Source organism: Excalfactoria chinensis, chromosome 1, assembly GCF_039878825.1.
Source record: "Excalfactoria chinensis isolate bCotChi1 chromosome 1, bCotChi1.hap2, whole genome shotgun sequence".
Lineage (NCBI taxonomy): Eukaryota > Metazoa > Chordata > Aves > Galliformes > Phasianidae > Excalfactoria > Excalfactoria chinensis.
Genome location: NC_092825.1, coordinates 66,710,014 through 66,735,773, shown reverse-complemented (window position 1 = coordinate 66,735,773; position 25,760 = coordinate 66,710,014). Strand labels below are relative to the sequence as shown.

Below are 25,760 nucleotides of genomic sequence, written 5' to 3'. Positions count from 1 at the left end.
GAGTTGAAATGAAGTCTAAGTATTCCCTGGTGATCAAGTAAGCTTACGACTCTCATTACATTTAATGTTTCCTAAAGGAATAAGGTGTGCAGAGGCCTTGCTTCACTGTTTTTAAAATGTTCTTGTAGGGACTCCAATCCTTTGCTCCACCCTGGATCATGTTCTTAGAAGAAGACAGTAGATACTCTTTTTCTCTTACCTGAACAGTAATTTGGGAAACAGGACAGCATTTGCCAGAAGGAATGAGGGCAGGTGCTGGGGGCAGTAACATGGGAGCTTGTGATGGTTCGGGAGGATAAAAGGGAAGAAAACTTGAGCTCTCCACTTTTGGTAGTCACCAATCCTGTGATACCAGATCAAATTACAGCAAGACCTCCTGTCTCTCCTGCAGTTCATACAGAGACAAATATGGCCTTGAGACTGTAGCCTTCCTGCACTCATTGAGGACAGCATAGGCAAACACCTGTTCGCAGCACCACCATCAGTTGGCAAATGTACCAATAGTTGGTAGGACCCTGAAAAGCCTCAGATAAGAGGGAGCTGCCAGCTTGCTCTGCTTTGTAGGAGTAAAGTGCAACTGGGTGTGCTCCAGTGCAGCACCGTAGGAGGAGAGAGGCATTGCCATAGTCAGAAAGCAGCTCATGAGTGCCCAAGGAGGTTGCGGATGCCCCATCCCTGCAGGCATTTAAGGCCAGGCTGGATGTGGCTCTGGACAGCCTGGTCTGGTAGTTGGTGACCCTGCACATAGCAGGGGGGTTGAAATTAGATGATCATTGTGGTCCCTTTCAACCTAGGCCATTCTATGTTACTATGATTCTGTGCGCAGTGTGATCACCTGTTGTTTTTTACAGTACATGCATAATGGAATTCCTTTGAGAACATAAATATATAATGGAGATGCCCACCGAGATGCCATATTTTTATTTGCTTAGTAAAAACAATTAAGTTGAACTCTGCTGGAAACTCTCCCTTCAATGGATGCTCCAGGAGTCAGCAGCGCACAGATTTCTTCAAAGTGCCACGTCTTAACACGGTCTTAAGAACCAGTTTCAAGACAACCCTCTCACAGACACAAAGCACCAACCATGAAGCAGAATAGAAGACATCAGGCATCGCATGACACCAGGTAGAACATTTCCATTTATTTGCCTTTCTTTAAGAACTCTTAACTCACCGATGGGCAAAGGAGTGCATACAAGATGTACAAGAAAAGATTAAAAGAGACTTCTTTATCACTGTATTCTGTGGTATGAAGGACCACAGCGTCTGTTTTTTTTCTGTTTTTCTTTTTAAAAGGATAACTTTCTGTGCTCCAGCTGATGTGTTACAGTCCAGAGAACAACCTGCCTTTCTACAGGAATCTCTTGAGTCATTTCCTAAGTGGCATTACTGAGTAGACGCTGCCCGTTGTAGTAACAGCATTTTACCAGACACCTGTTAGTTTGTGAATCCCTAACTTTAGAAAGACAGTAAGAAATCAGAATGCAGAGGATGGAGACAGGGAGAAATCATCACAGTTTCTCCCTCCAGGCAGCTGATTCCTGCCTGTTGTAAACTGTTGCGTTTCTGTACTTCAACACAGCTGAGGTTGTGCCCTAGACACATATAGTTTCTGCCCATGGTCTGACTCAACATGTTAGTAGCTTTCTCGTATAATACTAAAACCCAAGGCATTGTCCTTCACAAGACGCTCTGTCTGTTCACGTCCACATTGTAGGCTGATGATTTGGAACAGCCTCGGCCAAAATCAATAAAAATGCCTTCAGAATCAGAGTCAATTGACTCTAAAATCTGATCCACTATGTTTTCAGGGCTAGAAGAAGGAACGGGAATCAAGGAAGGGTCCCTGTCCAGCTCAAAAGACCTACGTGAGTCGTCCATCGAGTGGAAGTGTCCTTTCTGTTGTTCCACTGTGCTGAGTTTGCCAGAGCACTGTGCTGACCCAGCACTGGACCGCTCCTGGTCTGACAGCAAGTTTTTTGTGGCCGTCATGGAGCTCTTAGAACCGTTGTCCATGATGGTGGTGAGGTTGGAGTAGCCCTGGAGCTCCAGGCAGGAAGTCATTTCTGAAACGGAGTGTCTTCGGATGCTTGTCCCATTGGCAGCCATACCTTCTGTTTCATATTCAGCTACTGGTGTCAGCAGTGGATTATTGTAGCTTTTCGATCGCACCACGGGGTTCTTGGCGAGGATGTCACCTGACTTGGAACGCCTGAAGAACCGCTTCTCTGTAAGTAAAGAAAGATCCAGAATAAAATCTATGAACTCTCCCATTTTTGTGGTATTCATAGTGATGAGTGTTCAAAATACAAGTCAAGGCCCAAATACCAAGAAGCTGTCCTTGTGTGACAGAAACTTCTTAAATATATTATATTTTGCCGGTTTCATAGATCCATAGCATTCAGATTCCTAGCTTTCTTTATCATACTGAATGCCTCACATCTATTTAAAAAATAGCTGGAATTTCCTTGCAGTCATTCAGTTTCAATGGCTGCAGTAAAACAGTAAATATTGCAGGAGACTCGATGTGTGCTTGCAAATATTTTCTTAAAGCTGCACCAGAAAGCCAAGTTCTGTTCTTGTTCTGCCTGTAAAGATCATCACTGATTTCAAGTATTTGAAAGCTAACTTTTGAGACTGGTGGCACTGATTTCTATTTAACTTCACTTCCCTTTGTGCCTTCAGATTTTCATCAATTCAGTCAAATCCCAAAGTGCACTGCAGAGACAGTAGAACCAACCCACATAAGAAAGCAGGGAACCAAACACCCACCCTGGGAAAATATGATCTCTTCATATTTGGGGCATACAGGATTAAGATACACACGTTTTGCTAAATTACTTTTGGAAAAAAACTTTGATTCAAAGCATTACTTGGAGATCACACAATGAGAAAACACCAACAGCCTTTGGAAATGGTCATCGGATGGCAGTGCCCACAGCACCTTACTGGGAAACAGAGCTGCTCTCAGCCCAGCAGAAGTTATAACGACGCCGGTGTCAACGCAGCGTGTTCTTTCCAAAGAATGAACGGCAGGTGGCAGCAAGTGAGCACGGAGATCCTCCATCAGTGTTATAGGGCAGAAGCGTTCTCTGCAGCTAGATCAAAATTCTCCTCCTGCAAATGTTTTGCCTGTTTCATTGCTCTGCCTCACTTGTGCAACAAATAAAAAAGCGGTGTATCTTCTGAAGTTCCCTCCCTGCCACTCACACTTCCCATCCGCATGAAAAGGGCAAGGCTGGAGGAGGGAATTGGGTTATAGGCTGGATGTCAACTACAGCCACTGAAAATAAGTAAAGAAATAACCATGCTTGAAGTTAGGATGCTTGGAATATGTTCAGCTCCGAACTACGAGATTCCCTGTAGCAATGCCTTTCTTTTCTACCGTTACACTTTCGTGCTTACCTGGATACAAATGCTAATCACACAAATTAAAAAAGTATCTGTAATTAAGATCTCAATTTACAGCTGCTTCAGCTTCAGTAGTAAAATCAACTGAGCCAAGCTCATTCAGAGACTTTTTCTTTAGGAATTTTACCTGGCACACAGAAAAGGGGCAGCCTTGCTACACGAACTCTGACTTCTTGGTCACACCACAATTTGACTGGAGGGGAAGGCTGGGTATGCTCACTAGATGGGAAAAAAAACAGCTGGACAAGACTAGACCTAAGCTGGACTAGACTATTCTCTTTGAGTGTATTTTCTCTGTCCTGATGTATAAGAGCCTTTATTCAGAAAACAATCTGGGGCTCTGTTTAATGTCAAGAACACAAAGTAGTAATCCTAAACCATTTTCCATAAATAACCGGCCTCTATTAACTCACATAAAACATATTTGTTTCTTAAAGGCATACTGCAACACAAGTGTTTTTCCATTCAGCTTCAGAGAAAAATTAGCGTCCAGACAAAATGGACTGCACAGAAATCATGCAGTTTAACTTAGTTACACCTCTATTTTCTCTATTCAGGTAGGCCATCACAGTATTTACATCAAAATATTCAGTTTCCCACATTTCCCTGTTGACTTACGCTGGTAATATCCCCTTTGCAATTTCAACAGATTGCATCACTCAGAGGGATTTTCAAAAGGCCTTCCTTTTGGCCTAATCTTGCCTTCACATAACAGAGCACAGGGAACTCCAGACAGTAAGTTGGAAGGGACTCTGCCATCAGGCAGGATCATTTTTAACCAGTTTGTGGTGCCTATGTTTGTGACAAATAAAGAGCACCTCCAGCAGTAAACGTTCAACAGCCTACACTGACAATGTACTCCAGCACCTAACCAATGCAATGCTAGAGATCTTCCCTCACATGTAATCTGAATTTCTCTTGATATGTGCACTACTCTTTTTATCTTCCACTCTGCAGAGACCTATTACGTATTTGAAAGCTTATCACTTTGTCTCTTCTAAGACAAATTCTCACTTTTCCTTGCTTTAAATAGCCTTGTAAAATCTTTGCTTGCTAGTGAACACACAATATTCAGCATTCTAGTAATTGCTTCTTACTTCTTCCTCTCTCTGTCCATAAAGCATCCTGTGTGAAAACTCACTCCCTAAAAGGCAGAATGGAAAAGCAAAACACACTCCAGATTCAAAGCTTTAAAGCAGTAAGTGATGGTTTCATCTGCCACTGCCAAATCATCGTGACTTTGCATATTGCATGACCTCAGAAAAACAGTGTGATCATATTGCTCAGTCTCACAGAACCATAGAATTATCAAGGTTGGAAAAGACCTCCAAGATCATCCAGTCCAACTGTCCACCTATCACTGGTACTACCCACTAAATTATGTTCCTTAGTACCACATCAATACTTTTTTGAACCTCCAGGGTCAGGGACTCCACCACCTCCCTGGGCAGCCCGTTCCAGTGCCTGACCACTCTTTCAGAGAAGATTTCCTAATGTCCAACCTGAATCTCCCCTGACACAACTTGATGCCATTCCCTTTAGTCCTATCACTGTTACCTGGGAAAAGAGGCCAATCCCCACCTCACCACAACCTCCTTTCAAATAGTTGTAGGAGGCAGCATGGTCTCCTGAGACTCCTCTTACCCAGACTGAACAATCCCATCTCCCTCAGGCACTCCTCAAAAGACCTGTGCTTCATTTCCCTCAATATCTTCATTGCTTTTCTCTGTGACTCTGTCTCTTTACATGCAGGCCCTGGTCCTGCGTGGACTAAGCTTTTGGTGATGCTCTCTGTACTGTGTCAAACCAAGCTGCAGTTATACTTACCCAGAATACAGGAAGAGTGTGTGAAGGGTCCATCACTTGAATACAGACCATAGGTGCCCAAATAAGGTGAAACCACTTTCTGGATCAGAGATTCCAGTTTCAAATAATCTTCAGTCACACCTTTTGACTCATGAACCCCCTGAAAGAGAAACACCAACATGATGAACACCATCTTCTCCAACCACAAGCTTTCCTTGTTCACCACAGCAAGCAGGGAGGCAGTAAGCATGTTCAGTAAATTGCACAGCCAAGGTAAACTGTAAAGTGATACTTTTTTTCTACAGCTGCTTCGTCTGACTATAAAATCAAGAGATGCAAATTGAACCAGAGAATCACCATGTAGCACTGCACAGATTCTCAGAAGGAGGCAGTAACTATTTTGAGGTGTTGAAAATGCTGGCTTTTGGAAGTGGCCTGGCTAGCACAAGAGCACTCTGGGATGATGGAGGATGATGTCTGTGAAGATCGATTAGACTAGCCCCAGAGTTCTTGTTATTTGCAATCCTATACCAACTTCCTGATGAGCGCTCACTATCAAACCCAGCACCTGCAGCTGGTGCCACACGGTGGCACTGCCGTGTAAGTAATGCAACAGGGTAAAGGAAAAGATGAAACCAACTCTTAAGAATTATTTCTTCCACAATATTGATTAAAAAAAAGCCACAAACAACTCCACGTCTATAGTGAAGGGGTTTATATCTCTTTCCTCCCTCCTTCCTTTTATTTAGAATCACAGAATCATAGAATCACCAAGGTTGGAAAAGACCTAAAATATCATCCAGTCCAAACGTTCACCTATTACCAATAGCTCCCACTAATGGGAGCTAATAATTCACTAATTTGTGAATGCAAGTGAGGAAAAAATCATTAAATCCAGGCAAAATTCACATTAAAATTAGCAACTGCAACAATCCCCTAAAGACAAAACCCACTGCCCTTAGATCTTAACTAACTCCGCACTTCCACTCACAAATGGGCTTATAAGGCTGAGGAGGTGACAGGCAAACTCTATGGATCTGCAGTCTCCTTTCTACTTAGTGTGTCTGCTCCTGTGCTGAGCACAGCTCTATTTACTCACGTGTAGGATTCCTCATCCTACCTAACGTGTACTCAGCTATATTGTACATGTGACAAATCTTGTTGCACAATTAAGATCCCAAATGTCGTACCAACAGGAATTCTTCTTGAATTGAGTTGGATTCCAGAATGTTGTAAAAAGACTAAGAAACAACACATTGGGATAAAAGCTTCCTGAGAACCAGATGCAGATCAAATGCTTAAAATTGCAACACTTCCTCCAGTACGTGATAGAATCCTGATGTTCTGGAGGTATTAGCTGCTCAGCATGGTTCACCAAACAGTATCCACAAATGGGCATCAGCCTGCAGTGTGTTTGTAAATGTTTGCTTCACCCCTTGGCTGCTGCAAGGCCTGAATGCCAGCTGGCACTCCCTGACAGGAGCTTATGAATGGAAAACAAATACAATCCAGCAGAATCTTGATTCCAATTCAGTGGGTTTCAGATAATGAGTAACAACCTTTGGAGATGTGCTATGTCCTGTAAAACTTTTAGAGATTCACAAATACAAATATGAATGCAAGCGCACATGCTGTGAATCTGTAAGCCTGCAAACACCAAAATAACTTCAGGATAAACCCATAATTACCTAACCAACTAAAACCAGACAGAAATAACACAGGGATAATTCAGAAGGCTTAGTGAAGATGCATGTACTATTTGTAAGTCACTGAGGCCTGCACCAGAGAAAAGGTTTCAAACAACAGAAGGAAGGCTACTCTTTTTGATAGTGAGATCTGCTCCATCTCCTGTCTTGGCGGGAGTTAGCCAAGATCTTTCCAGTCCTCACAAAGGTAACTCGCCTTCTACCCTAACATTCATGACCCCATCTCACTCATAACACCAGCTGACAAAGATCAAAACATTAGGCCACTCACTCCAGGTGCCCGCTTCAGTTACCTCAGGAGCCAATTTCCTAAATGTGAAACATAAAACTGGTGGGAAAGGTGAGTGATATTTAGCATTGCCTGCAGCCAGAATTTGAGTAGTAGGTATTTTTGGTGAAAGAAGGAAGCTAAAACATGAGCTGTGGAGAAGGAAACCCAGTAATTCGCTAGTACCACGCTGTCCACAACATAACCCTGAACACTAGAAGAACTGAGATACTGTGGGAGTGATAAAAGCATCCTTTCTCAATGGTATCTTAATGCTGCCAGATTTGCTATCAGTTTCACATGTCTGAATTTTTGGTTCCCATGGCAGCTATTCATAGAATAACAGAATGACCTGGGTTGAAAAGGACCACAACGACCATCTAGTTTCAACCCCCTGCTATGTGCAGGGTTGCCAACCACCAGACCAGGCCAGCCTTCCTGAAGGCAGCTCCTCCAAACCACAGATCAGAAGCAGTCTGTAGCTTCTATGAGAGAACATGCAGTGGAGTTCACACCACAAACGGAGCATGTACAGAGCATGTCAAAATGGTGTTTTTCTAGCATTTCTTTCTGCTGTGTTATTCAGCAACAAACTTATACCCCCAGGCCTCCATTTAACTTCTGATGGAGGTTTTAGGATGGAGCAAAATATTTTTATAAATGCTTCATATATCTATACAGATTTCTATACATACATATAGAAATACCAATACATCTGTCTGCATAGATATGTATACCTACAGGAAGATCTGTAAATTCTACTATAGGCCCTTTGCCACATGTGTAGGCAATTGTGCTGATAATGACAAAATCAGCTTTAGATTAAAGCCGGCTTGTGATTGTGATCCATTTCACAATAGTTTCTGAGAAATGGATAGCAGAACTTCCAAGTTGTCAATGAATATTTTCCTGTTATGCTAGCAACTCATGGTTCTTCTTACATGTATTTCTTAATGTCTTAGTAGACTGTCATGCCACTAAGTAGCAATAATCAGATCTAGCAGGACGGCTGCTTAGCTTGCAGGAATTCTATCATAATTTGGAGGAAAAAAGAGAACTTGGAACATTATCAGTAAAACAGGGGCTCTAGCCTTATCTTTAATGCAGTATTTGCTCTGCAGTCATGCAAAAACTTACTTTAGAAGATAACTCTGCCCTTTCGTGAACTCAATTTCATCTTAGCAGGAGAGTTTCATGCTTCTCTGAAAGCATTAGATGTATCTATTACCTCATTATCTTTGGAAGGACTGCAGTGTACCATTTTGACAAGCTCGCCCTACTCCCAAGGCATGGATAATGGGGATTTGAGTCTTGAATGTCTGAATAGCATCGCAAACAGGAAAAGTTTGCGATCAGCATCCAGATGAAGACATGTATTTTGCATCTAATGCAGTATCCAAATCCCTGACTTCATCAACCTACAATCAGAACATTTAGAAACAGAGAATGGTATACAGTAGTTAAAAAGCATTAACAGGACACTATGCACTACTGCTTTTGATACATGAAAATATATCCATAATACATCCTTCCAGAAGGGCCATATTCACAGAAGACCACTGGTCATTGGTAGCTCTCTTAGGAAGTTCCTGCCCTTCCTGCTGGAGCTTGCCCCATCCATGTGCTTGCAGTGACCAGCAGCGACCATGTCATCCCAGTGGGGACAGAGGCACTGAACTACTCAGGTTTCCATTGCTGCCAGTGCAGCAAGCTAGTCACAACTCCCACTGCCTTTTTAAAAGACACAAGGACTTCATATGAAAGCACAGGGGGACAAATAGGTGATAAACTTACCTTGGCACTGCTAATAAACATTCAGAAGAACGGTGTGGGGTTTAGTAAACTAATACAGTAAACTCAGCCTCATTTTTAAAAACAAGAGTACAATTTTAGGCTTCCCATATTCCTGTAAGCAGATGCAGGACTTCTTTTGGAAAAGAGCTGGTTTGAGATACCTGATGTGCATCAGAAAGGGAGAAGCTTTTGTGTCTATCACTTCTCACCCCAACAGCTGGATGCAAAGCCGCATGTCCCCTTTTTAATGGTATTAAGGTTCAAAGCGATGCCAAAATCTGTGCTGTTTATTGGCAGAAAGTGGTAACAAATCTCTCCTATTGATAAGGAAGACTGATAATGACATACAGCCCCTTAGGACTAGAAGCCAAAGAGCAGGTTGTGGGAATTTCTGCACTGCTGCTCCATGAATTGCAGCCTGCTCACACATCACTGCTGGCACAGCAATAAGCAGAACAAAGATTTAATTTTCTTCTCAATTACTTCTATTGGGCAGAGCAACCACAAGCAGAAGTGTGGTCTATTCATCACGTCATCCAACTTTCTTGAAATCTTGGGGGTTGACAAATTATTTTGGCTCAGAAATGGCTTATCCTAAAAATCCTGCCGTGCATCACCCTCTTGATGGCAGGCAAGGTAACAGATCAGAGAACTGAATATATACATTAGAATAACTCGAGTCAAAAATGCTACTGCGAAAGCTGTCATGTCCTCTGCTTATCTGGCACACCTGAAAGGAATGTCTCATGCATGCCAAGATGGTAGGAACAAAGCTAGCTGCTGGCTGCCTCCAGATTCTCCTGGATGGTTTTTTTTTGTTGATGCTTGGCTCATGTTATTCCACTTTGGTATCTTAGCTGGATTTCCACATGGCCATCACTCTCTCATACCCAGCTCCTCTCGATTCAACCCTTAGTTTCATCCTATTGCCTCCACACCCTCCTAAAACCCCACATTCATCCTTAGCTCCCTTTTCAGACCCTGCACAAGCTCCCCACCATCTGCTGGGCTTCTCTGCAGAGACCTTGGTATTCATCTTGACTGCAGGCTGCTTCAGTACTGGACTACTGAAACTTGGCCCACGTAACTCCTCACTCATCTGTGTGTGAAAACATGCACAAACAACCATGAACACCAAACCACTTCTAAGTAACCAACAGAAACTGAAGAGTTTTGCTCAGAACTTTTGAAAGGAGACAGGTCCTTTACAGTTTCCAGTTCTGACTAATAATTTCCACAGCTAGGAACACCCAGAAATGGAGGTCTCAGTCAGTTGCTTTTCATTTCTCTCTTTAGCACAGAGTATTATAGGACCATTTACCTAACAAATTATACATGAAAATATACTTCCAGTGTCTAAGTGTATCCTAACAACTGGACATAATGCTGACCTAATGGGCTGACTACCTCAGCCCAGCATGCAAATGTAGATATGGTCAAGTGTACGCTTGTCATTGATTACACGACTATAGTACTCTTAAGTTCAGATTTAATGTTTCAGCTGATCAGCACATTTACATGACTAAATAGTGGTGTGGGAGATTGCCTTGTAATTAAACTGCTGGGCAAACTGCTGGGCAGCAGCACTACTGCAGGGGACACAAAGTAAAAACAGCCACAAGCCAGATCCTACTTTACTGACTTCTGGACTCCAGAAATGAAGCAAAAACCAGACTTCTGGGTTAAGTAATCATAGCAATCATTACTCTTGGTGTCTTGATGATCCACAAGAGTGAAGCTCCTGGGGAGGAAGCTGTAGCAGGAACTGTACATGTCTCAGCTTATGGCCAAACAACATTCCCTGAGAATTATGCTGCTGGGGCATCCTCAACCTGGATCTGCTGGGGCATCCTTACCCCTACCAATAAAAAACAGCCCTGCCCTTGTCCTGCATGGAAGGAAACATGCGACCGGAGGTGCTCACGGCATCAGGCCCAAATACAAAATGAGGTCCCAGCCTCGTAAACCACCCTGTCTCAACCACACAGGAAAATGGCTAAGAAATGTTGCACTTTTCTGCTAAAGCCCAGCAGATACTTTGGAGGAAAGAAAAATGCACTAAGAAATGCATTTCTCTCTTTCACTGGCAAAAGGCCACATCAGGATGACTGACATGCATGAAACCTGACAAATATTGGGTAGTAATAGTTGGCCAGATACTCCCAAGGAAAGCTGCAATTAAAAGTCACAAGTCATACCACAAGGCAGACACAGAACAGTATCTACAGTGAAAACATGTATTACTCAGCCAGTCCTGCTTGTGGAGAAGTGGTAAGAGTGCACAGACTGCAGTGTACACCCGGGTGACCACATGACAGCAAGATCTGCCTCTTATTTCCGTCAGTGAAATAGCAGGAGCCTTGCTACTAAGACATGAGTGAAAAAGTGCCCTCACAGGCCATGACTGCTTCTCACCATGCTTGAGCGTAACACTTTTCATGGAGCCATATATAGCCTTCTCAGATTTGAAGCAACACAGAAGCAATCATGATTCAGAGCAGGCATGAAATCACTGCAGGTGGGGCGTGCGGACTGCAGGCCGCTGGGCTGTCCTCCTGTGCACAGCTGTTCTTACTGCATAGTGGAGCACCATATCAGCCCATCCACCTCGCACCTCCTCCATCATCTAACTTGCACAACACTCTACTGAAAAACTCCCTCACCTTGTTCTCACAACTGCCTGGGGCTCCCATCAGAATCAGGATGCCCTAAGCTGGATACACTGTGCTTTCAACTGCCCACCTTATGCACAGAGAATCAGCCCCACAGAGAGGATTCCCCTGTGCTATACAAATGGAATTGTATTCATGAAACAGCATCTGCCTTCACTGACACATGGAATAAAGGCAAACTCATGAGTAAGCTCCTGCAGTATCAAATGTGATAACTGATTCTTCTCAGCTTCCCCAGTCTTGACACTAAGGGCAATGCAGTACATAGAATTTACCGCTCAGTGTCAGACCAAAAGTTCACTAAATTCAACATTTTGTCACTAACAGTGACAGTGTGTGAAGTGCATGGAAGAGCAAAAAAGGAAACAGTGTGTGCATGAAGGCCTTTCTTGTAGAAAATACCGATGCTTCTAGGAAGCAGTGACATAAAAACCCACTGTATGGCAATTTGCAGAAGCTCCTAAGCAAAAAGAATCTGTGCTAGATACTATTTAACCACTGAAATTGAGATGGTGAATAATTGATAGGATTATAGTTTCTAAAAATAAAGGAAAAAAACAGATTAACTAGTGAATCCTCTGAGCAGGGGTGAGAATGGCTTTCTTCAGCACTTTTGCAAAGCGCTTTTCTTGAGTGGTTGCACGAGTGCAATGCTGAGCTCTTCTGCTGTCCTACTCATCTGCATTTGCCAGCCTGGACCAAAAATTCCAGTTACTTCCTCCTGGGTTTCCCCAATGATTCATGCTACTTGCATGCCAAGCAGATAAATTAGACAGTTTTAGCCCTTAGGAAACAGACACAAAAAAGGATCAAAACTGCTTCAAGCAGAGACTACATTCTGCTTTGAATCTGCGTTGACAATGCTGAACCTGATCCACCTGAACTATGTCCTTTCCAACCTTGCGATTTTAGGATTCTATGATTCTATGTGTGCTCCTTTCCAAGGGGGTTCCTCTGCAGCAGCCCAAAGGCTGCTGGACTGGGAAAAATAGAGAGCCCATTTCTGCAGATGAGAGCGAGCTAAAAGAAAACTGCTTCCCCTCTCTGATACAGCCCTCACCCCTGGGGAGGAGGCCAATAATTCATGTCTAACACAGGATAATTTGTTTTCAGTAGTATGTGTGCCCAACCAAGTATACCAGGTGCCTGGAAGTAATGTGAAAAATTGGTCTTGTGCATGAATCATCCAGAATCAGAACAGCCCCCATTATTTTCATGGTTTCATACTGTTTTACAACCACTAAAGGCCATGCTCCACACATGACATGTCCATTTCTGAGCAGCAGTAGCTTTTTCACATGTGCTGAAAGGATACATCCACACAAGTGATGGTCGTATGCCTACGAGTCCCTGTCAGTATTGCCTCAAATCATTTCCTCCTCACACTGCTCTAGCTTCAATCACTGGCACCCTGGTAAATCCTCAAATATTTCAAGGGTTAAACACATCTGATCTTATCTCTGCCTCTCGCTTTTCTCATAGCAACAGTGCTCGCAAAGGGAGAGGCAGAACGGCTTGCCAATGCAGCATTGACAGAAGTCAGCACTTCAGATCCCTCTGACTGCCTCAGAAATAAAGATCTTGTCATATTCACTTTAATCTCCAGCAAGTGCCAAGTTCTGTCACTGTCAGCGTGAGAAGCAGCGCTGTCTCTCTCTTCCTTTCAGTGGTGGCACTCAGACATAGACAAAAGATAAGGGAGACAAAGCAGCAGACAGTGGTTTGTGTTAGGCAGCTCAGAGTTTTTCCAGTGGTTCATCTGTACACAGATAGCAGTGGGATTTTTCTTTCCAGAAAGGATCAAACACTGAGAAGAGGCTAGTCTTCCTCTGACCCACAGCAACCTAATACACTGCTTTTCTTGAAAATGTTATATGAAATTGCAAAGAAAGAGAACAACCCAAAAGCAACCAAAGCAGAAGATAAAGACTGAAGATAAGCAAGTGATATAAAATGATTAGAAGTAAGGAAGTCACTTTGAGACTTTGGGTTAGCATCCTGCAGAAGCTGAGCAGCCAGTCTGCTAAAAAAGATCCAGCAAAGAATAATAATATTATGTATTTCGACTATCATAGTTTTAGGGCTGGAGGTCGTTTGATTCCCAGCTAAGTGTCTCCTCTGGGCACTGATAAGAAATGCAATCATTCCAGTCAAATAAGCTAATTAATGTGACTTTGACAACACATCAAATGAATCTATGCATAAGCGAGTGTCTCTGAAGAGCTCTTTATGGAATAAACTCGAGCTGGAGTTAGTTTGTCTGCGTTTCCAGATGCTGTGGCACTGCCACATAAGACTCAGAGGCAAACACAGGCATGCACAGAACAGCAAGTGCAGCCCCACGCAGAGATCACCCTGTGCATCACTGAATAATGAGATGTGACATTCAATGGCCAAGGGAGTGAAACCTCTCATTTCTTCCAGGTTCCCTCCTAAAGTTCTCTCTGAACTGTACGCGTTAAGCTCATCTCACCTTGCTGGGGAATTCACTACTTTTAACTCCAAACATTCAAGTCTTTTACAGAGTCTTGTCTCTGAGTTTCTCCTCATTGAACATTTATTATAAGAAAATCCATCACGCATTTATTTTCTGGTGGGGACTTGAACAGACAAAAAGATGGTAGAGCCCTCCCTCAGTGCATCCAGCCTCTTTTAAAGAGACATCTAAGAAATGCTTTTGAAGCTCTGCACACACTAACTTGACTGCTGTTACCTACCTGTGAGGGTTTCCGATGCTGCCTTTCACAGCCACTCTCCTCTCTTAAATCATTAATGGGTATTCATCCCTCAGCACCCTCCCTGACACTTCAACCTTTCCAGGGGACTCAAGAATAGAATTAATGGAGAACAAGTCAACTGTGTCTTCTGAGGGTTTTTTTCCATGTTTGTTATTTCTGATGGTAACAATTTCCATGCCCACCAACTCACCCTCAGGAACCAGGAGGCAGCATCCTCCAGAAGCCCTATCTATCCTAAGCGGCCAGGCAGGCTGCCCATCCTTTCGTTATCCTAGCCACCTGTCACACTGACGACTCCACGTTGCAGCACATCAGTGACAAAGCAGCTCTCGCAATAACTGCGGTAGATTAATGTGGGGGGAAAAAAAAGTGTGGTTGACGTCAATTGAACCTCTGATGTACCTCTTGAAGATACAGCCCTGCTACTTAAACGAAAGCCATTTGTCTTCAAAGCTGTCTGATGCTGGAAGTTAATCTGCATAACCACGCGCAGCTGCCTGCTGGAACAATCCTTCTACTTGCTTCTGTTTTAAATGTTAGCAATTCTGAAAAATACATAATCGTATTATACAACTTTTCAGACCACACTGCTGCTCAGTTTTGCCTCTAGAAAAACGGGGGCTTCAGTCAAGCTGCATTAGTTTCTTGCTGCCTAAATAGCCAGTCTCGTGTGATTCAGACACTAGGAGAAAAAGTGGAAATACCCCATTGCTTCTTCAAGGCTTTTGTTCTTTGTAGCTGAACAACGAAACCACAAGAAAGGCTCATGAGTGATACAAGGAGGAATGAGAGATTTATCTTCATTCTCGGAACTCAAAAGGCGACCTACAGCCTACAGAGGACAGTGACCTCATTACCCTCTCTATATGACATTTGGATCACTAAGGACAACAAGGAATTATGTGCCATAGATCAGTACAAGTAGGTGTGACTCCTTGTTTTGTTATGTTATCCATTTGCCCATCCATATATTTCCCGTCTCCTATCAGTCTGTGCAATCTTTATTGCAGAGAGCATATTTCCATCGTGTTTATTCAGTGCCCTACACAAGAAGGCTCCACCTATCCATATTGGTGAGAAGCTTGGAGATGTACCGTAGCAGCAGAAGCTGACAGCTCTCAGCTTTACAAGCAATAGAAAGTAAACCGGTGTTACGTGAGAGCTACTCCAAGCTCAACAGCTGTATTTTGCAAAGTATCTTCCTAACAGACTTGAGCCAGGTTAAGCTGTGACTCTTTGGCCAGTGTCTGCTCAATTCCAGTGTGCTTGCATTTTCCAAAACTGCACTTGGATTAGAAAACACTAAAAAGCAGCAGTTCTGGAGGGAGAGGCGGGCAAGGCAGCCTCCCCTCCTCACGCCTCTTCTCACTGCAGTTCCCATCCTGTTTCAGACAAATGGTCAAGTCTCACTAAAACTGTGCTTCAAAGGCCAACCAGCTCACTCACAGCCTCAGCAAAGCTGCTAAGTACTGGGGCCTCCCCACAGTGACCAGCTGCCTGACCCCAGGCAGGACCATCCCACCCTGCACCCCAGGAAGATTTGTGGCAAGGAGTAGGCAGCTCACTGGCAACAACAGATGGCTGGCAACAGCGAGATTTCAATCAAAGAGCATAATCCAAAGCCTGCATAGTCACATGATTAACTGTTTGCCTTTTAATTGCTTGTAATTACTGGGTAGTGGCAAGTTAATGAATTTCACAGTACGCGTATCGCTGTGCCATGCAGTTGTTACTTCTGCAGCCACAACAGAGCTCAGGGTAAGGCTGCAAAACTCCTGACGGAGGATATTTCACACTCCCCACTTGCCATGAGAGAGAGGACAACTCCAGGAGACTCACTCAGCCACTCCTCTATCTTCTGCAGATTACAACGCACAGCCCTTTAGTTTGGAAGAAATACACCACAAACCTATTACCCCCCATACAAGCCTCCATGTCACCAGCCTGCAACACACTGTCCCATGGACTACTGGCTTTAGCTACCACACAAGGGGCAAGAGTAGGCCCAGGGACAGGCTTGGGTAGCATTTCAGTGCAGGAGCTTCCATATCGTTCACAACTCTTTGCCTTTTGCACAGCATCTTCTAGGGAGATTTTAGAGGCGAGGAAAATCTGTGCAATTTGTTTTACGCACCCTGTCGGTTTAAATGGAAAATTATAGCTTCCCATAACTATAAAATCCTGTAGCATAGTTGAAGAAACAGGCAAACAACGAAACCCCAGGAGAAATCATTCCTGAAGGAAAGCAAGCAGCTGTCAGAACTGCTTCCAAACAGTTCACACAGGAAATGATTTTTTTTTTTCACTCTTTAATTACATATGTGGGATTTTTCCACCATACTGCCATTCACACTGGTTCAGGCAGACTGCTCCCACACTGCCACTGGGGGACAGCTGTGTCTCGAACTGGGAGTGCTGGCCAAGCTATCTGCCCCCAAACCACCTGGCTGCTCACTTCACTGTGCCTGTATTTCTACTGCCTTCCTGTGACTCGCTGCTGCCTCTGGGAGGGCAGCATTTTGGGCATCACCAAGAGATGTTCATCAGTCTTAAACACCTAATGGGTCTTGCTGTGTGTCCTGGCACACTGCAATAGGCTGCTCCCAGAGCCTGGTCCAGTTTAACATCATGATTAAAGATGGGAGAGGAAAACTGAGGTCAGAGAAAGAGCTTCCTGCAAGGACAAGCTTCCAGCTGGCCTCTACACTGCCAGTTATTTCCCTCTCTGACTTTCTCTCTTCTATGGGAAAACAGGATGGGGTCAGGGGAAGAAAAGAGTCAGGAGGTCATGTATAGATAGCCTAGTACTCACAGATCTAACTGGAAACTGTTGAAGAGTTGTCCCTGAAAACCAGTGACCAAGTCCACATACACAATGCTACAGAACAACGCTGTGCGGTCAGCTTTTCTGCTGTGGGGAATGCAACATAAGCAGACCTCGTTGTGAGAAGTGCCAGGTGAATCCAAACAAGAGATGCTACCCGCAGAGGCCTTGCCCAAAGCATCAGTTGGCTTTGTGACCTGCCTGAAAACACCATGTGCATGGAGATCCCGCTGTCCTCCTTCACATAGCGCCTAGTGTCACCACTGCTGCAGCTGGCAGGTGCCACATAAGGTCTGGTGTCATTGGGCAGCTCACAGCTCAATGGCTGTGAGGGCTGGGAAGTGACTGATGCTTCTGGGAACCAGCTGCTTGTTTGTCTACCTGGAGGCACTCAGGAAAGTGAAGAAATAGTCACTGAGAACAGGAACCTGTTTAGATAAGTTGTGCACTGGCCGCTGAACTAGAATTAAAGTGTCATTCATTTATCTTGCCATTCTTCCTAGTTATTTAATTCTCAGAATTAGTATCCATACGGGGTTTTAATGAGGTTTAATTAATCTTCTTTAAAAGGCAGCTAAACTTTCTTACATTCCCCCTGTAGACAAGCCATGAATTGCACTACTAAAGCACCATGCCTCAAAGGATTCCTGCACCGTGGGAACACTCCCTGCTCAGTTGTCAATGGTAAAAATTTCTATACTGTCTTTTATACTGTGTTTAGTCCACTAGCCTGAGTCAGTCTACAAAAGGCATTTGTATGAACTAACGCAATTAGGTAAAGCATTCTACCTCTCACTTGATAAAATTATGGAGCTTGCAGGGATGTTCTAATTCAAGTTAAAAATGATTTTACCAATTTAACTCTATTTTATCAGTTCATGATTTGCTTACAAATAAACTTGCACTGGTTTTAATAGGCTGGGCTCATCAATGGAGGCCAACTCCAGGGCATAAATGTATTTTAGTAAGGACTGCTGGGTGTAGCTTAGGTTAAACATGTACCAACCTGGCTTGAGCAGTTGCATCTCCATCTTAGGATAATGCCACAGTGCAAGACAGGGTGCAGGCAGTCACTGCAACTCTGGAAGGATGGGAACAGTCTAGCTCAGGGCAGACAGCTTCAGAGCCGTGCCTTTGGCATTCCTCACAGAAGTGACATTTTACATAAAGCAAGGTACTTTCAAAATGCATCATGAGCACACACCCAAAGGGAGTTTGCACAATGCAAATTGCCTTCCAACAGAATAATTGTGTTTAATCAGTAAAGGCAAGGCTATAGTCATGTTGTCTTGAACTGACTTACACTGCCTTTCTGTTAAGATGATGGACAAGATGCACGTTTGAAGGATTATGCCATGGTATTCATGAGACGAGTTCATATGCAGCAAGCCAACAGAACACTTTGTGCTGCTTTCCTTTTTTTTCCCCACTGCTTACAGTGAGAAAAATGGCAACACGTAGTGCTGTCAAGTGTTGACAGCTAGTTTTAGTGAGCGCTCAGTTTCAACATGCAATCTGTTCTTTTCACTTATTGCCCTGGACTTTCACCACTGTGGTAATAAGGAAGATCCACATGAGCACTCACCTTTCCAAGTCTGCTGTGTGGAAGCAATTACTGAGCTGCAACTATGGTTGCAGAAGACCATTGTAAGACAAACTTATGGCGTGCTCAGAAGCATCCATGCCCACCTCCCTGCCTCTTCACCTAAAGAAAGCAGCACTGTGGCAAGCCTCAAACTAAGCGCAAGGTGGAAACTGAGCTAAAAGCATTAGAAGGGAAATATGCTTCTGATGTGGTTTCTCTCTTTAACTACAAATCTACAGCTAGAAAAAGGATAGCCCTCAACTGTCCCTGGCTCATGGCCTTGTCACTTACATTGCTGTATTCCCTATCTATGGCAGGGGAATCACTTTTCACTGACATGACACATGGTTTACTTGGCACTCCTGTCTTTGCACCACGGTGCCCACAGAAGTGTCAGCAGTACTATAACACACATTTAGACCTTTTTGGTTCCTCTGCGTCACACTGAGGCTGCTGCTGATGTTTTTTTTTAGAACTCTTCCATCAATACTCCCAGCTCCTCATCCCAGCCACCACAGCACAGCACGTCCAAACCTGCTTGAACTAATACTCCAAGACACAGATGAAATAACTGCAGCATTTTTACTGCTTCCATGTAGAAATATATCCCAGCATCTGCAAACTAACACAGCAATAAAAATCGTATGAAGAAAAGCAAAATCAAACATGAAAAGTACTCCTCACTAGCAAAAACACCAAGATCTGCTTTCAAAAGAATCTTTTTCCTACCAAAAATGAATGGTATGCCTTGAAAAAAATCATGGTCATACAAACTCATTCCAACATAACAAACTCCCGACAATTTCATTGCTACAAACTGCCCTTTCAGAAACAACAGACTCAACAGAATAAGACAGAGAACATTGCTTAGAAATCTCAGTTTCCTTTATATCAATATAAAGGAAACATGTCTGTGAGGTTGATGCAAACAACACAGACAAAGCATTTTTTCACTGGGAAGGAGGAAGACACATTCTTGCACTACCTTGGGGGAGCAGGGGTTTTCTGTCTGTTGATTCTGTAGGGTCTGCAATATATTTATTTATAGCTTTCCTCTTGTTTTTATTTTTGTCTTATAAACCAGAAATTAAGGGGAAAGTAGAGAAATGTTGTGGTTTAACCCAGCAGGTGGCTGAGCACCACCCAGTCATTTGATTACTCCTCTCCCTCTTCCCAGTGAGATGGGGGAGAGAATTGAAATACACAATGTAGAACTTGTGGGGTGAGATAGAACTGCTTATTAAGAGAAAAGGAAAAGGATAATAGTTAAGACTGTGTGTATATAGATATATACACACATACATATATACACATATATATGCATCTTATACCACTCACCATTCACAGTGAAGGGCCCAAGGAGCTGGAAGGGAACGGTATTAGGACAGATGGCTTAAACTGGCCAAAGGGATATTCCATACCATGTGACATCATGCAGAAGGAGTTTTGAAGGGAGTGAGAGTTCATTTCACTCTCTTCCACTGCTTAGGGGGTGAACAGAGCATCAGTGAGAGGATAGTGAGCAATTGCTTGTGCATCACTTGTTATATATTCACTCATACATGACGATGTCATGTAAGGAATATCCCTTGGCCAGTTTAAGTCAGCTGTCCTAATACTATTCCCTCCCAGCATCTTGGGCTCTTCACTATGAATGGCTTTGGCTCTGTACACCACTGCCTAGCAGTAACTCTAAACATCGGTGTGTTATTAACATTGTCTTTCTCTGAGGATAAAAACAAAACATCATACCAGACACTCTGAAGAAAACAATTTTGTCCCAGCTGAAACTAAGAAACAAAGAAAGTAAAGGTATGCATAAATCACACACCCACAGCTCTTTGTTCACCCTATGCTTCAGGTCCAAAAGATGTGGTAGGACAAGCTCCCAAAAGCTATCACTGAATTCAAAATCCAATGGCCACAGTGACTTGACTCCCATTTACAGACACCACGGTCTTTTAGAAATTCTACTTTTCCTACAGTCAGACCCCTGCAGTTTTCCAATAGAAAAGGGTATTTTGTTTTTAACCACTGTGCTGTCTCTGGTTTGCTGTGTGGTTGCTGAGATGGAAAAACAGCAGTCTTTGTATCTACTTTCAGGTCTTGCAATGTGCTTTTCCACCCCTTTTTAAGTGTGAGGAGTTGCATGTATGTTTAGAACACTCTAGAGATAACAAACAGGTCCCAGTGGGTGATTTTAAGTATTTAGACTGTCTCCTTTTACAGAGAGCAAACGAACAAGGCATTTCAAATGAAGCTCAGAGAAGCCAAAAAGGAAACCACAGGTTTTATTTTTCTCTTTAGATCTTATGTTCAGTGAGGCCTCATCCCTCAGCATGAATTGTTATGCTATGCTTTTCTATAGTTTTGAAATATCTCTTGGGTGACCTAGAGACATTCCGTGAGCTCAAATAATCCTGATGTCAACCAAGAGATGCAGGTAAACACTCTAATTCTCCACTTCTGACCTTCTCATCTCGAGAAAGATACCTGGAGATGAGATGTTCCAGTTTCAGTAGCAAACGTCTTCTTTGACAGTACGGGTTTTGGGAAATAAAGCAGATTGTTTTCCCTCTGGTGAAATACTCTGGTGGTATTTTTGCTCTCTTTGATTCACATAATATACAGGAGAAAATCCTTTTCTGATCTCTTGCTCTGTTTACGCCTCTTTCTCCACCTTTCTAATTCCACCCAAAAAGAAAGGTCACTGAGGTGAGACTGGTAACACAGTCTATTGACATGAACTCCAGTGCATATGTATGCAAAAAAATATATATATATATTTTTGCATATGTATGCAAAAAACTGCTCAAAAGCAGTTTTTAGTTCTTTTACTTCCCTCGATCACAAATCTGTTCTTGAAGGTTCTACCAGATAAATAGGGTACATCCTGGAGGCGCTTTAGCTTAAGTGGCCACAGAGGATTATCATTTCAGTTCATGCTTTGTAACTGGGTCAGGCCATGCTGGCAGCAGAAAGTGTCAGTGGTACAAGGCGCTTCTTCCATACTACAGTATTAAATGCATAGCTGGTAGACATGTTTCCAGCAAACAGTTCACTCTGGATACGATGTAAGATTTGATGTAAAGAAGGCAAAACAATCACTCAAACAATGAAGCAGGGGGATCAACTTCATCTCAGTACCTTTTATCCAGGAGGTCTTCATCAGAGACTGCTTTAATCTCCTTGCTAGAGTGGGGCCAGCTGAGCAAGCAAGGAACATGTGTAACTTGCAATAGGTCAGTAACCACATAGAGGCCAACAAAGTTGCTCACGTGCTGAAACCAATGAAGCAAACCACGTTCAGATAAAAGGATTGCTCACTGGGCTTTGCTTGATCAGCAACCTGCCTCCTGAATAAAGTTCAAAGATTGCTGCTGCTTCTATTTCCTCTTTAAAAAGCTTCTTTCTCTCTCCATAAGGAGAGCGGCTTCTGCCAGACTGACAGAGTTCTGCCTTTACACTGTGACAAGATAATGCATGAGCAGTATTAGATGGACCCTGTACTAGTTACCAAACCTCTGCTTTTTCAATTGAGTCTAACAGGCCAGACTGGTATATGTAAGCACGTGCATTTGTCAAACTGTGAACTTCAGCTGACATTACTGCTTCTGTCCTGAAGAGTATGATCTACTCTTTAATTAGGTAACATAACAGCAGAACACAGTCAGGGACAGAAATGGGGAAATTTCATGACAAGTTCAACACTTTGTCCAGGGCCAACACCACTAGAATTATCTTCCAGCCATGGGAATCTGCTGCAGTATCACCGGGTTTCTTATGAAAGTGATATAGATAGCAGACAGAATAGGGATTAAACAATGCCTACACCAAAGCATTTTCTCTCAGTCTGAGATATTTATACACACAAGATCACCATGTACTTTTTGGGCAGCTGAAGTGTTCTCTCGCTTCCAGCCATGTTCACATATTGAGTTAATCTATCTCGAGGAAATTCCATTATTATGTCATAAGCATATAAAAACTGCTTTTGTTTAATGTGACTTTGCACTTGGGAAAAAGTCTTTGCTCTGAAGTTCAATTATTGACCAACACGGCTAAGCATGTAAATAGCTCTTTCCCAGATCTTCTTCTGATCTTTTCCTGCAATTTCCATTAGATTTTAAACCACAGGTTTGGCAGAGCCATTGCCAATAAAGAACTTTCACCATCCCCACCACAAAACTGTAGGTAACACATGCAGAAATGAACACCCAGGGGCAAATCCCCTCTCATTTTTTTATTGATTTCCACCAATATTTTTGCAATGGGAATGGATCTGTCCTTTCACCAGGCATCCAGCTTGTTAACTCTTTTGGTTGTTGAAGGAAGCAGATTTGTCAACAGTTTATTGTAGCACTGATCCTCACAAGGGACTCCGCAAGAACTTTCTGAATCAGGATGTTGTTCATTTCCTAGCTCACCATGGAATTCATTTGAAGCAGGATCGTGCCCATAGCTAATGCGGATCCTTTAAAGAAGAAACCACAACAAAGCTAGCAGATCTGTCAGTAATAACACCTCTGAAGCTGGTTTCCAATGGGCAGTTTACCTTACGTCTAAGAGAGGAGGCTTGGTAGAAAACCTTCCTGCGATTAAGATTTTCATAATGGTATTCTCTCATGTGGAGTCTCTGGTGTCTATTAACACAGTTGGGTTCACAGTTTAATTATGTGAATTCTTTGAAGTCTCATTATGCAGTTAAGCTCATACTCCATTTTTTCCCTGAGGTTCCACTCCTCTCTCCAGACATTAATTTCCAAGGAACTCATAGGAATCTTAATATCTCTGATATCAATGTCAGTGTGTCACAATCAGCCTGTAGTTTCAATAAACATTTGGTGAGAGAGGTAGTAAGCGGCAACCAGGCTGTCCTATCGTGTAAATACCTTTTGTTGAGAAAACTAAGTTAAAACACCATTATACACCTCAACAAATGCACTCTGTAATCAGCTGAGTGAAACACCATTTCTTGACTAAGTGAAGATCATCGTCCTTCTTGCTCCGTTTTCATCATTAGCCTTTAGGTTATCAAGCCCTTTAAAACCATTCCGGATGCAGTACTAATTCATAGCGGTGAAAAGCAAAGAATAATTCTAAGTGTGAGAAACCATATCCTTTTGTTTGCTGTAAATCTATTTGTTTATTAAAAAAATAACCAGTCAAGAAAATATAAAATTCTCCCATTCCATAGGAAATCCACTCCTGGGTCTCCCTCTCTGTCTTGCCCTCCTTCTCAACACAAGGCCATGCCTTTCTTTAATTAAGAAAATATATTTTATACACTTGCCTTTTGACCTGAATTCCTCCTTGTGTTTCTATTCACTACTAAAAACCTTTTAACACAGAAGGCAAGTGCCAGTATTAGGTCTTCATGTTACTGTATTCACAGTTCCGATTAAATTTCATTCTAGTGACCAAATATGATTGTAAATTGTGTATTTGTTTTGTTGCCTACTCCAGATGTGAATCTTCTTATCCAGAACAGCTAATGCAGTAACACATTGCACTTCATTAAAGTCATGTTATTACTACATACGCTGGCCTTCTTGCAAAACTTCTTATTTTAAGCCTTATGGTTTCAAAACCACTCTGTATTCTTGGAGCCCCTGAATTTTAGGCATGCAATCTGAGACTCTGCAGTTCCAGATATGATCAAGACTAAATTTAATTACATAGAAGCTATGGAATTTTGGGAAAGAACATTTCAGTGAAGGATTAAAAGCAGAAGCCACTAAAGCAGTCTTGAGCAATACAGTAAGGAAAGACAGATAAAGAAAACAGTCAGAGAAATAATTGATGTACCTGGAGTATTAGCAGCATTTGAATAATAGAAGGTGGAACTCTTGCTCTGGAACGTGATAATGCATCTTCTAGTTTAATGTTGAGGGTAATTATATTCCTAAAGTGCAGAAGAGCCAGCTGCCGAACTGAGGGTTCCTTCCCCTTGGAACAGAAAGAAAGAAAAATGAATAATGAATGTTGTGAAAACAAGTTTCCATGTCTTTCCTCCACTTCTGAAGGATTACAAGAATGGTATGCCTGAGTGGAAAGCAGAGGAAATACAACAAAGGACACGGAGCAGCCCACAAATCTGCACAGTGAATTTGATTCAGAAGTTCTGAATGCTGCAGACAATGAATGAGTACAGCTATATATGAAGATCATGAGATATGGGGGAGGAGGTGTGGAAATCTTACCTGAGTGCAAGATATATAATAACATATTGTACTTTAACATCAAGGAAACATATGGTATGTTAAATAAAAGAAATTAGGGATGGAAAAAGCAGGGCTGGATTTCCAGTATTTCTCAAGATTTTGAGTAGTGGCTGGGTACTCTCTTCAATTTATGGTATAATTCCTGACTGTGGGTCCAAATTGACCCACCTGTGGGTCCAAATGTTCTCTTCAGTTTTGGAGTTTTCAATATAAGGCAAGAACTGAGCTGAAGTCTCATATTGCATTTTCCAAGATACCTTTTTTACAGTACAAGAATCACACCTTGCTTAGAAAAATCTGATCTGAAAAATGTGATGCTAGCTTTGCCCACAAAGATTAACAACACATCTTTTATGCCCAATGAGAAGTTGTAAAACTGTTTCAGTTGCTGGGATTAGGACTTTTTCCTTGGACATATGTAGCTGTACATAAATAATCTTGCCTGTAGTTTTGAGTGCTGCCACTCAAATACCAAACCTTCTGAAAAGTCTGGTTTTCAGTTAGTATTGACATAGCTTAACTTAGAACAAAGGCTGACTCCTCCATACCTTTTTATTTTGTGTAAGTATTTATACTAATGTAAAGACAGTCCCCAAAGCTGCTTAAATTCCCAGTGAATAGAATTACCAAGAGCACATAAACATCAGCTAGGTTTTTGGAACCTAGATCTATTTGAAATTACCTGGGACCTAGGGCTTTTATCCCGTTCAGGCTTCTTTGAAAATTAAAGTT

The 25,760-nt window shown here is 42.6% G+C and overlaps 1 protein-coding gene across 17 annotated transcripts in view; it reads right to left on the bottom strand.

Annotated features, from left to right (window-relative positions):
• Positions 1 to 1,099: 1,099 nt before the first annotated feature.
• The window catches only part of PRR5 (proline rich 5), a 78,360-nt gene continuing 53,699 nt past the window's right edge, over positions 1,100 to 25,760 (bottom strand). For 12 of the 17 annotated variants that reach the window (XM_072346073.1, XM_072346121.1, XM_072346081.1 and 9 more), the window contains 3 exons: positions 24,613 to 24,753; positions 5,239 to 5,377; positions 1,104 to 2,228 (listed from right to left, as the gene is read on the bottom strand). In XM_072346073.1, the coding sequence (XP_072202174.1) occupies positions 1,681 to 2,228; positions 5,239 to 5,377; positions 24,613 to 24,753 (828 nt within the window). In that variant the 3' untranslated portion in view covers positions 1,104 to 1,680. Of the gene's footprint in view, positions 2,229 to 5,238; positions 5,378 to 24,612; positions 24,754 to 25,760 lie in introns of all 17 variants that reach the window. The other 5 variants (XM_072346046.1, XM_072346047.1, XM_072346038.1 and 2 more) reach the window with 2 other exon arrangements.